The sequence below is a fragment of the Tyto alba genome, unplaced genomic scaffold (genome assembly GCF_018691265.1).
Source record: "Tyto alba isolate M040663 unplaced genomic scaffold, T.alba_DEE_v4.0 Super-Scaffold_42, whole genome shotgun sequence".
NCBI lineage: Eukaryota > Metazoa > Chordata > Aves > Strigiformes > Tytonidae > Tyto > Tyto alba.
The window spans coordinates 39,079,000-39,091,030 of record NW_024881318.1 but is presented as its reverse complement, the minus strand read 5'-3'; the positions used below and the strand labels follow the sequence as shown (position 1 = coordinate 39,091,030).

Genomic DNA, 12,031 nt, shown 5'->3' with positions numbered 1-12,031 from the left:
TAACAAGACTGAATTTTCCAAGGAACATGAATAGAGAATATTTTTATGATAAATTATTGATAAATCAGAATTTTGATTTGATGCTTGTTGACTGTATGTTTACTCAAAAGTACTGTACATTTTTCCTTTTCTCTTCCATTTTTCTTCTCTTTCTCTTCTCTTTCCATTCTTTTCCATTCCCAGACACAGTGCTAACATAAACCTGCACCGTAAACTGTTGACCAAAGAACTGGATGATATGGGCCTGGACACCTCACAGCCTTCTCTTAGTAAGGACCTCCGTGACGAATTTTTGGTGAAGATATATGGCGCTCAGCATCAGATGGGGCTCGACATAAGGGAAGACACCTCCTCACCTGCTGGTACTGAGGATTCCCATATGAATGGGTACGGCAGGGGCATGTCGGAAGACTATATGGTCCTAGACCTGAGCACCACCTCCAGCATCCAGTCCAGCAGCAGTATCCATTCCTCAAGAGAATCTGATGCAGGAAGCGATGAGGGCATTCTCCTGGACGACGTTGATGGGGCAAGTGACAGTGGGGAATCTGCCCATAAAGCAGATGCCCCTGCCTTAGCTGTAGGTATGGGCACCGATGTCCCAGGATCCCTCATGTTCAACAGTGTTTCGGTGAGCAACGGTGGGATAATGTGTAACATTTGCCACAAAATGTACAGCAACAAGGGAACCCTCAGAGTGCACTATAAAACAGTGCACTTGCGCGAAATGCACAAATGCAAAGTCCCTGGGTGCAACATGATGTTCTCCTCTGTCCGTAGCCGAAACCGGCACAGTCAGAACCCCAATCTGCATAAAAACATTCCCTTCACTTCAGTAGATTAGTTCAAGGATGGACACAGCATAATGCCAGCTCTCAGAGAGGGCCCACCACATCTGAACTGCCATATACAGTCTCCCTTTATATATATATATATAAGTATATATATATATATAAAATATACATATATATATATAATCTTTTTCTTTTCTTTTTTAACAAAAGAAAGAAACACCAGGTGCTTTTTCCCCTTTGTTGGTTGTTGTTTTGTTTTTTTTTTCCTTTTTTTTGGGATAGAAAAAAAAGGTTGGATCTTTAATTTGGGGGAGAGACCCTTCATGAAAAAAGCAAGCAAAAAACCAAACCCACAGAAAACTTGCAGCTGTCCCTAGTTCTGTTAGAATCTTCTTGGTCATCTCCAAAGAGGCAGTTTGTTCTACCCATGACTTTTGCCTGAAAAAAAAGAAAAAAAAAAAAAAAAACACAACAAAAAAATTGCAAACAAACAAAAAGAGAAAAAAACCAAGCTACTTAGTTGTCTTTGTGTCTTCTAAGCATTGGGGATAACGTTCTACTAAGCATGGCTGTTACACTTGTATATATATATTGAGCCTTGACAGGCCTATGATGTAAAACAATTGTATTGATGGTGGTTTAACTCTTATTTTTTTGCTTAATTTTTACAGTTACATTCAGCTGTTAGATGAGCAGGAAAAATAGTTTGCTGGCTAGTTCTACTCATTTATGTTAGCTTTAATGCACATTTTTAAAAGAACCACGGTCTTGTTTTAACTACCTGCTAGATATAAGTAATACAGAGGTGCTGGCATGCTTTACAGTACCTGATCTGATACAGTTTTTTTGTCTTGTACTATTACATAAATCCAGTCATGCACTTTTTCGTACACTACAAGGGGATGTGTAATAATATCCATGCTTTTTTTTTCTTAAACTATTGCCATATTTTCAGTAAGTGTCTTTAAAAAAATACACTTAGATAAAAGTGGTCTGGTCAGTATGAGGGCATGAATGCCAAACAAAGAGTATTAGTGTTTAGTGTTAATACAAAAGTGCCAACTTTGCACACGTTTTGAAAAAAGAAAATGTAGTTATTCACCATAACCACAGTTGTAGTTTTTGGACTACAGAAAAAAATACTGCGGACGGAGAAGGGGTAAAGTGAAATACAGAATTCTTGGTGCTTTTTTCAGGTGCCAATTATTACTAGAAACAGTAGTGCATCCTTATTCCTTATATACTACATTACATGAAAGAAAAAAAAAAAACCCAGAATTGTGTCATGTGAATCAGTGGAAACATTTTTTTTTGTCAAACATGCATAATATTTGGGGATATAAATGCTGATACTACTTGTCACAGAAGAAAGAATATAATTTTGTGTGCTTCTAACTATGGCCTGGACTTTTTGTGGTGTTTTAAAAAAAAAGGACAGGGAAATAATGGTAACTACGTTGTTCTGTAAAGTTTTCTTTTTGCAATGGAAAGTGCTGTAGTATGATTAAGGCATGTTTTATAGAAGCAATCAAAAGAAATTAATGGCAGAAGCACTTAGAAGCTCTGAAAACATATGCTGGACTTTTTATTGGGTAACTTTCCATTTGGATAAAATTAGAGGCCAGAAAAAGAAGAAACTCTAGTTGTATTAATGTTTTGTGTTTCATCCACATGGTTTGTCAGAAAATAACAAAAGCCCAGGAAAGAGAGCGAGCAAGAGAGTGAGCATGAACAGGAGAGGGAGAAGGAGCAAGCAGCTGAGATAGGCAAAGAAAAAGAGAGGCTGTCCTCTGAATCTTTTTTGTTTCTGGTGTTTACACATGTTGCTTGAGCTGGTAAACCACACTGGCAGCCTGAGTTACCACAACATACTGGCTGAGTGATGGTATTTACTTAAGTTCAGTCTACAGCCAAAGCCATTAGGGTGTGTGTTGTAGACTCTTTTCTTTACAAAAACATTAACAAAAGCAAAAACAAACAAACAAATGAAAACCCAAGGGATATTTCAGCATACAATAAAGTAATCCTTCAGTGAGAGTGTGTTCCTTTTCTGTATTTACTGACCCAGAGCATTATTATTCTTAGCCAAGAGTCAGCAATGCTCCATTGTTTCAGCTTGTCATTATTTTGATTTGCTGTGCATTTTGATTATTCTTACCTTTATGTCCACTTGAGAACTTAACTCCTGTTACATTTTCTAAAGGAAGCTCTTAATATGGATTTCCTCTTTTTTAGTACTCTTCATTGAATTTCAGTGTTCTTGTTTCCAAAAGTAGGAATCAATAACTAATAAATCAGTATTTCCAGTTGTAGAAAATAAAAGAAAAATCTTTTTAAATTAATTCTCACTACGTTCCTATGGGTTACAAGCCTTTGATCATTTTTTGATTCTGTGCACTGATGAGGCCCTGAAAACATTTGTGGATCCCACAGAAACTGTAAGGAAAATATACCTTCTGGTTTAACAAAAAGAAACTTTATAGCAAAAAGCTAAGCAGTTTCACTGACTTTTTTCTTTCATCTTTTTTATTTTTCCTCAAAGTCTCAACTACTTTGCCTTGTTAAATTGAGTGGAGAGATCTGCTTCGCTTTGTTTTATGTTGTGCAAGCTTGGTGTGTTTGTGAGAAAGGGAAATTAGAACAGTAAAGGTGCATTTTTCTAAAACACATGGACCTTTGTAGTGTTATCTGTACTGCACTCCCATCTCTCCTCCCAAACTATTAGGAACAAGCAAGATGGAAAGTCTAAAAAACAAAACAACAAAAAATGAATGATATCTACAGAAAGAAAACCCCACTGTTTTGTAGTATGTATGGTATAAATAAATATAATTTTTAATGCAAAACATGTTTGAGGTATATAAATAATTCCTCACTGAATGCATCACTGTTCTGTATTCTCATTGCACTGTTTCTGGTAGAGGTCAAATGGTTTTGGTAAACTTGTTTGGAAACTTAAACATCATCAGTAGATAAATTCAGCAGATGAATTACACAGTAAAACATTCTGTTTATTACACAAAATGAAACAGGACATTCTAAAAAGTAAAGAAGCAGGCACAAACCTCTAAAAACCGTTAGAAGTTCTGCAGTCCTACTTTTATGGCATCATAACCTTCATACAGATTTTGCTTAAGCCAGGTAGGAGAATTCATCATCTTGTGGACAGAATATTATTCACTGTTATTTCTAGTCGAATCAAGTGATTTCTTCAGTGCTAGTGAAACTAAGTCAGAACAGTCTTTGTTTTAGATGGGCGCATACACTTACATTGAATTGAATGGCATTTCCCTCCTTCCTACTTACCCTGCACCTCTATTCGAACCTGTATTTGTCGAAATTGTTCCTGTGGTGGAATTTGTATCATCTGAAATTACCTGAAAAATCCTTAAAATGCTTGTGTCATAGAAGTTTGGGTTTACTGACAGAAACTAGCATTTCTGGGGTGATCTCAGCAGTGACGCAAACTGCAATAAGCATAACAACCGAACATCTCATGTGTCCTGCACAGGGCATGGCTGTAATGGTGTGATGGCAAGATGAATGTTGTGCAGTGCTTATGCCATCACAAACCTGTGGCTGTCCCTTCAGTTTCCTAACCTATCAGTCTAAACCTTTTTAAAAGAATTAGACCAACTTTTAGGAAGAGACTCTTCACTTTTACATGGAGTTTATTCCTTCTTGTTTGGTTCTTATAGTTATTGTGGTCACTCTTTCCATGTTTTTTTCACTGTTTTGTTTATTCAAGGCAGTTGTATTTTTCTGTAAATATCAAAAAGGTTTTGTCTACTTTTAGGAAATAACTCTTCATACTGAACCTCTTTTAGAAACAGAACTACTTGTCTGGAGGTTGTTAAGCATTTTTCTTTGTTTTGGAGGGGGGGGGCAGGGTCAGGAAAGCATGTGATACTGGTTAATCACTAGGCATCTTTTGAAAACTTGAAGAAAACAATTTGGAAGGAAAACAGCATAGTCAAAGCACAAGAATGGGAACCAGGAGTTTTAATACCACTGGTGGCCCCTTCTTACTGTTTAGACTTAGACAGATCACATCACTTAGCTGTTTGTGTTTCAATGTGTTAAACTATGGCTAATACTAATATGCTCTTCCCCATAAGGGTGCTCCTGTGAGGACTAATCAGCTGGTGTTAGTAAAGAGCTAATTTAAGTCATAAATATTTTTGTACACCTTACAATAATTAGTCAATTTTTCTGAGCTATATCTCATCCAAGTACATTTGTTATGGCTGAGATTTTAACTTTGCCTCTTAAACTGCAGCTGGCTCCATAGTGACACTGTAGTCATGCATACAAAGTATAAGCACAATGTCACAGAGTCACAATTCAGTTTGACAAAATATGGAAAGTATAGATTTAAAAGCCTATTAGCACCTATACACTGCTCTTAAAGATCTCTCAAAGGCTTTTCATGGCTGAACTCATAAAATTTGTATGTTTCTTAGGGATCTGTAGATACTTTACACAACAGAAATCGTGCACCATATTTGCCGTGAGTAAACTTCAGTGTATTTCCTCCCTCCCTCCCTCCCTCCCTCCCTCCCTCCCTCCCTCCCTCCCTCCCTCCCTCCCTCCCTCCCTCCCTCCCTCCCTCCCTCCCTCCCTTCCTCCCTTCCTCCCTTCCCCCGTCCCTCCCTCCCCTCCCTCCCCCCCTTCCCCCTTTTCCCCCTCTCCACCTCCCCCCCTCCCTTTCCCCATTTCCCCCTCTCCCCCTTCCTTGCTCCCTCCCCCCCTCCCCCCTTCCCCTCTCCCCCCTCCCTACCTCCCTTCCTCCCTTCCATTGTGGAAATTAAAGTATACTTTCTCTGCCTGTTCCAGAAGTTTATATGATTTCCATCACCTATGCATTTCCCATTCCATCCCCCAAAAAGGAACTATTTAGGAAAAAGAATAGAGTCTTGTTCTAAACAGTTACGGAGATGCCAGCACCTCCGTTGATCCTGTCCAGGACAGCTAATAGGAAGTAGGGCAACAGGGATCCACTTCAGATTTCCCTGAGTTTTACACTGCTGTATTAAAACTCAGTTAAGGATCTAGCATAGCTAATTATATGGGGTAGGAATGTGCCTAAGCAACAAGACAAAGAGCTGTGTAGGTATCTGGAAAGCTCAGAAACATAATGATTCAAGGTCTGATCTGTTCCAAAGATAGGAACCATTTACAAGACCAGAGATTTAGTTCCAAAAATTTCTCCTTCGATGTGTATGATATTTTAAAATCAATGTGCTTGGATTGGACTCTTTTTTCACAGGGTGGTTAGGGATATCAGCTGCCATCAGAAAACGGGACATCTTTTCAGAAATTTATTGTACTCAGATTCTGCAGGACATTTTCACAGCATCATAGCTGTCAGGGGAAGGAATACGGGAGAGAAAGTGTTTGATCTAGGAGTGCACACATGCTACTCTAAATTTTTTGTGCCGGTTACATGAACAGAACTATTACTCCTTCTTCTGTCCCTACAATGTTTTTGTCACTCTTTTTTGTCACTCTTGTCTTTGGATCGTGTTAACTGAATTACTCTTTTTTATTTCAAAAGAGAAGAAAAGATGTCTGTACTAAGGGCAAGAAGGCAACAGGAGTTCTCTGTGGGGAAAAGGTGAATGGCAGACACATGATGGCAGCTGGTATATGTCAGTTCCTTCTTAGTTTTTTTGTTGTTGTTGTTGTTGTTTGTTTTGATTTTTTTTTCTTATGTCACTACTTTGCTGCTATAGTAACTCAACAAAACAGTGACTGTAGTGCTACTTTGCTCGATAAGCATCAGCATATCCCGCTGTCGCCACATGATGAGTTGGGCTTTTTTCCCCCTCCTGTAGGGACATAAAAGGAACTCTTTTCCATACCCATTTTTACTTTATGAACAGAGCAAAATCATATGATGGACTGAACCTTTCACCCACATGTTTGCCCAAGTACATGTCTGTTCCAGTCCCATGGTTTCTGTCTCTTCTTGCCAAGCAGCATTATCACTGCCTTTAAAATAGCCTGTAACAGAGTGAAGCAGCAACTTTTTTACATAAGTAATATTATCTTGAGTCTGTAGTTAACCAGTCTTATGTGGCTTGTTTTCTCTGGTCAAGTCGTGATATTGAATAACAGCTTTGACTTTTTGATCAAGATACTGATCATATATATCCCAATACCGTTGCTCTTTTGTTTGGCACTAGCACTGAAAAGAAAACAGTTCTGGACCCCCGAAGGGTTAAAAAATGGACATGTTTTTGACAAGTCCTCTGACTTTTGCCAGTATTATTGTTCATTATGATGACACTGTATTTTTTTTAAACAGCAGCTGTAGTTGTCATGAAACTATTTTCCCATTCCTCTCCTTTAAAGTGTGATGTTGTAAATTCATGTGACCTTTCCTGCAAAGAATAAATATTTCTTTTTTTATATAAGATCTCAAGACAAGGCTTGGTTTGTAACAAATAGTGGCCCATTACAAAGCAGGAAAAAAACCTGAGCTGAACAGAAAGAAGCTTCAGTTCAATTTCACCTCATATCTTTCTAATAACTTACTTGTCACTTTATTACCTTCCAGTAATGTGAATGCTGCTGACAAGACTGTCACACTAACAGCAGACAACACCCTCTCTTCCTTAGCCCCAGCTCTCCTGGCTACTTATTGCACTGGCCCTGAAGGGACACAAACTAATAGTGTGCTTTCAAGTTCAGCACTTGGCCATCAAATATAAAAGGATGCGTAATTGCCTGTTTATCCCCTGTGAAGTGGCAATTGAACCAGGCTTTCCCTCCCTGTTCCTTGACACACACACATGCATGCACACACACATCTGCAGTGAGTGAAGGGAAGTCCCATCTGGAGCACTTCGATTTGTCTTTGGGAAGCCCAAGGCTGCCACTGGCTGCTCTATCGAGCTATCAGGCAGACAGTAACAAGATGGCTTCTTAACAAAAGGTCAGCTGAGAAATACTGTCTGTGAGGCACTTTTGTCTGCTTATGTAGCAACTAATTGCTTTGTATTGGCATAAGCCATACTGTGCCTGCTAGAAATAGTCATGTGAATTTGCTATAGGTCTTGCTGTGTAGTTGTGGTGGCAAATAGAATATTAAGTCTTTTCTTTTTATGGTCTAGCCCATTCCTTGGCAAATTTCAGAGCAATGCCATCCTCTCAGATTCCTATGGTGAATGCCAATTCCAGATATCCTTTCTGCCATGATAGGAACGTCTGCTGAGGTCAGCGTGAACCTCTGTAAAGTGTTAGGGAAACATATCTGAGACACAATCTGCTGCCCTCATATGAGAAGGAATTTCTTCTGATTTATCCTTCATTTACAAGAACACTGCCAAAAGCATAGGCTCCAGAAGTGCTTCTCAGATGAATCCATCAGGAAAGAGAGAGTTTGACAGCAGAGCAGCTTGGGAGCATGTGCTATGTTTTAAGAAATTCTAAGTGTATGAAGGCCAGCATATCTGGCTTCAGCCACTCCCCTTCCTTTTTATTGTATGCTGACTGACTGCTGAATAGCAGTTGAAAATTCAAGTAGGCAGAGGAGAAGCTGAAGCGTGCTCTCCTTGCAGGGCCAGCGGCATTCCTGTGCCACGATCACAATGCCAGATCCTATGTGTGCCTGTGAGTGCTAGGCACTGTGGGTTGAACAGTGCTGGTGGCCGGTGCAGCACCAAAAAAGACAAAGACAGCTTTCAGGCAAAGCCCAAGGCTGGGAGGCCTAAACACAGACATTTTGGGGTTCAGTTTTTTATATTCTTGGATCAACTTAAGGCATTAGCAGGCTGCAGCTCCCCTTTGCTGGTTCCAGATGCTAATATTGTTTCCAGCAATATGTGATAATTTGATGTTTGCTGCAACAGAGGTGATGGTACCCACTATAAATATGCTGAGGCCTTGTACAAGTCAAAGGTCACTGATCGTTTCTCTCCTTTTCCTTCCAAGTGCATCAGGAGCTACAAGGGTGAAACCAGCAATTTCCTGGGGCCTGTTGGTGTCAGAAGTGCAAAAGTTAAGCCCAGATTCTGTTCCTCTGTCAACTCCATGTGCACATGGCACTGAAGGAGGGGGGAGCAGTCAGATTAGCTGACCTGCGATGGGGAGCTTGGGCAGGCCTAACAGCCTTTCTTTCTGCACCGTTTCTGAGGCTGTTTGTGGAAACTGAGGACTTTCTGATTAAAGAAACCATTTGGGTCCCTTTTGTGTGTGTGTGTGTGTGTGTGTGTGTGTGTGTGTGTGACACAGACAGGAAGAAACAGACACAGCATTAGAACAAAGAGCCTTAAAATTAAGGTTACAAATGGGCAAAAATAATATCATTTTCATCACACTTACCTCTATATATATCCTCTTAAGAGCATGAGAAGCATGAGTGAGCAAATGTCTAATGTGTAGAGGGCTTTACTCAGATGTTCTACAGATTTCCTACACTGCTCCTTTCAAACCTTTGGAGAACAATATTATAGGAAAATGGAGAAAAGCATCCAGGGCAATTAGATTTCTAGAGAAGAAAGAGTGAGACTAGCTAAGTGATGCATAAAGATTTTATAAGGCATCCATTGTCAAACAAAAGGTTGAGAGTAATCGGAGGATAATGCACAGTTAAGATGGCAAACTTATCAATAGTTAATCACAACCTGCCCACTTTTGTCACTAAATGCAAGCAGCTGTGAACAGTGGCTCTGGGGGACTGGTGGCACTTGTGCACTCAGTTGTGTCTGTAACTGAGTGAGAGTGTTACACAATCATCACGTTCAGCTCAAGACTTTGACACGAAGTTGGCCTACCCATCCCCCCGCCACCTCCTGTGCTGATGGGGCAGAATGCATGTGTGTGTCCCCCATCACCGCTGTGAAATGGTATGGTAGCCATGCAAATTGTGATTCTAGGGATGTTCTTCTTGGTCTACCTGATGACCTATGGAGTAAGTAGGGTCACTTAAGCTGTACAAACTGAGGCTGATTTCTTCATTATTTTTCAACCATACTTTTACACTGAATTATTTCTAATTTTTTTTAACAAACCTTTGTACAATCTTCTTCGGTCATTATCTTAATTTTTCCATTTTCTTCACCTGTCCCCACCCCTTCTTCTCTCATTCCAAGAGAGAGTGTCTCATTAAAATTCTCTCAGAAAAGCAACACATCCTCCTGATGTTCTCCATTTCGGAAAGTTTTATGCATTCCATCTGTGAAAATGGTCACCGTTTGTAAAGTGACAAGATGAATAAAATGGCCACTGTTTTGTGTGTGTGTCTCATTTAGCTATTTATAAATATGAAATTCAGCATGCTGCTTTTTCTTGTGCAAACTTTGGTTCCTATGTCATATGGAGTTCCTTTCCCATAACGTGGCTGTTTCTTAATGGGCAGCATTTGTGTTCTCAGTTCATGCCTCCTGCCTTTCCTCCAGTCTAATTAAAAAGTAATCTGTGTTCCAGTGCAATGTATGTGTGGCAGGTGTGCAAATAAGCTGATCAGAACCCTGAATACATCCAAAATTTACCCTGGCTGAAGCTCCACATGCTTTTACTTACCACAAGCAGGTCACAGCAACTCGTTTGTACCTATGAATATCATTGTAGGGGGCTTACACCTGTGGCCAAACAGGTTTGGAGTGTCTTTGTTTTACTGAAGGCTCTTGTTCACTGGCACAGTTGTTTTAATGTATTTGACTGAGAAGGTCACATGGGACGAGCAACATGGAAATTTCCTATGTAGCCATCTGCTGTTTTTCAGTTCTTCTAAACTGGGAAGACGGGAACCTAACTGGGGGTTCATGCAGAGATGTAAGCTGAGATAAACTGGATTTGAGTCTTCATGTATTCGGGAGTTTGTAAGGGCCTGGCGGTGGGTTCAGTCACAGAGGCAAAAAGCCTGGAAACCCCTTTCTCAGTGGGCATGGGAGGGGTCTCAAGCCCAGCTGCAACCCCCCTGTGCTGCTCAGCAACACACTGGCCACAGTCAGGGGGCTGCTCCGTGGAGATCGGCAAGCTCGCTGCTGGCTCGCAAAGCTAGGCTTGTTCCAGTGGACTTTGTCAAGATGTGTTCCTGGGGTATCCCCCCCAGGCACGGGAAGGTGTGGAGCCGGGGCCTGACGGACATTTTTACAAAGTTCCTTCTCCATTCGGAATAGATGAGGCTTTTTATTTTCACTATTTTTTCTCAATGTGAGCAAAACGTGAATGCTCTTCTGTCCTGCCTGCAGAACCAAAGCATGCACTATGGAATATAGCTGTACAAGGGGATATGAAAAACTGCATCATGTTGATCTAATAATTGTGACATTGGTAGCTTCATAAATACTGTATGTACTCTAAACAAGGTTTTTCCATTAGTAGTCTGAGGGAATTAAAAGTCCTGTTTTTATTTTGACATTTCTTTTCTTGTATTTTCTGTACTGTAACTGTCCTACAGTATGTCTTTTGCATAAAATGCATAAGGTTTTGGGGATATAAATGGAGTTTTACTCATACTTTGTCCAAATACCTCTTGTAATTTGTATCAAAATTCTTGTACAATTTTTATATTAAAGATTTATCAGTCACTGACCTTTCTGTCTCTTTGTCTTTCACTGCATATTTTACTGATTCAAACAAGGTACCTTTCCATGGAAAGGCATATGATCGTGGAAAGATCCTCACCTGCAAAGCTTGCACAAGGCCTTTTGTAGTTTGAGAGCTGCATACAACATTTAAGACATTTGCATATTTGCAAGAAATTGAATAGGTGAAAGTTTTTCTGGGGGAAGGTATATTTTTTTTTCCCCTGGCTTGTACATGTTTCCTCAGAAATGTCATCATTTGTTTGGCATCCAGAGTCCTACAGTCTCATTATGTTAGTCACTTCAGTGTATGCAAAAAACGCTTATAAGATGGACATTGCTCACACTTAGGTGTGTCTGACAGATGAAGAAATTGAAGTGGAAGGTCTTGCCAAAATATGACTTAGTGTCCTAGCACAGGTCAGTCCCCCTTTTGCTTTTCAAAGAAGAGGGACACAGGTCATTAATCTTAGTATTTGAGTAAAAACTTTCTCACGCTTCAAAGTAGTGAGGACATTGGCCAAATGTGTCTCCCCACGTACATTTGCATGGTAACCTAGAGCTGAGCTGTAAGCATTTATCGCCAGAGGGTTCACCTTTGAATTGTTCCGATTGTCTTTGTGCTCCATACTGACAAGAGGAGGGTGTGGTGTGGGGACATGTTCTGAAGTCCCATTTGCAGGACAGCGTGCTTTCTTTTGT

The 12,031-nt window shown here is 40.1% G+C and overlaps 1 protein-coding gene across 5 annotated transcripts in view; it reads left to right on the top strand.

The window, feature by feature from the left end:
- The window catches only part of BNC2 (basonuclin 2), a 340,578-nt gene extending 329,242 nt beyond the window's left edge, over positions 1 to 11,336 (top strand). For 3 of the 5 annotated variants that reach the window (XM_042804705.1, XM_042804707.1, XM_033004208.2), the window contains exon 6: positions 184 to 953. In XM_042804705.1, the coding sequence (XP_042660639.1) occupies positions 184 to 844 (661 nt within the window). In that variant the 3' untranslated portion in view covers positions 845 to 953. Of the gene's footprint in view, positions 1 to 183; positions 954 to 5,257; positions 5,305 to 6,351 lie in introns of those variants that run through there. The other 2 variants (XM_042804706.1, XM_042804708.1) reach the window with 2 other exon arrangements.
- The last annotated feature ends 695 nt before the right edge of the window (positions 11,337 to 12,031 follow it).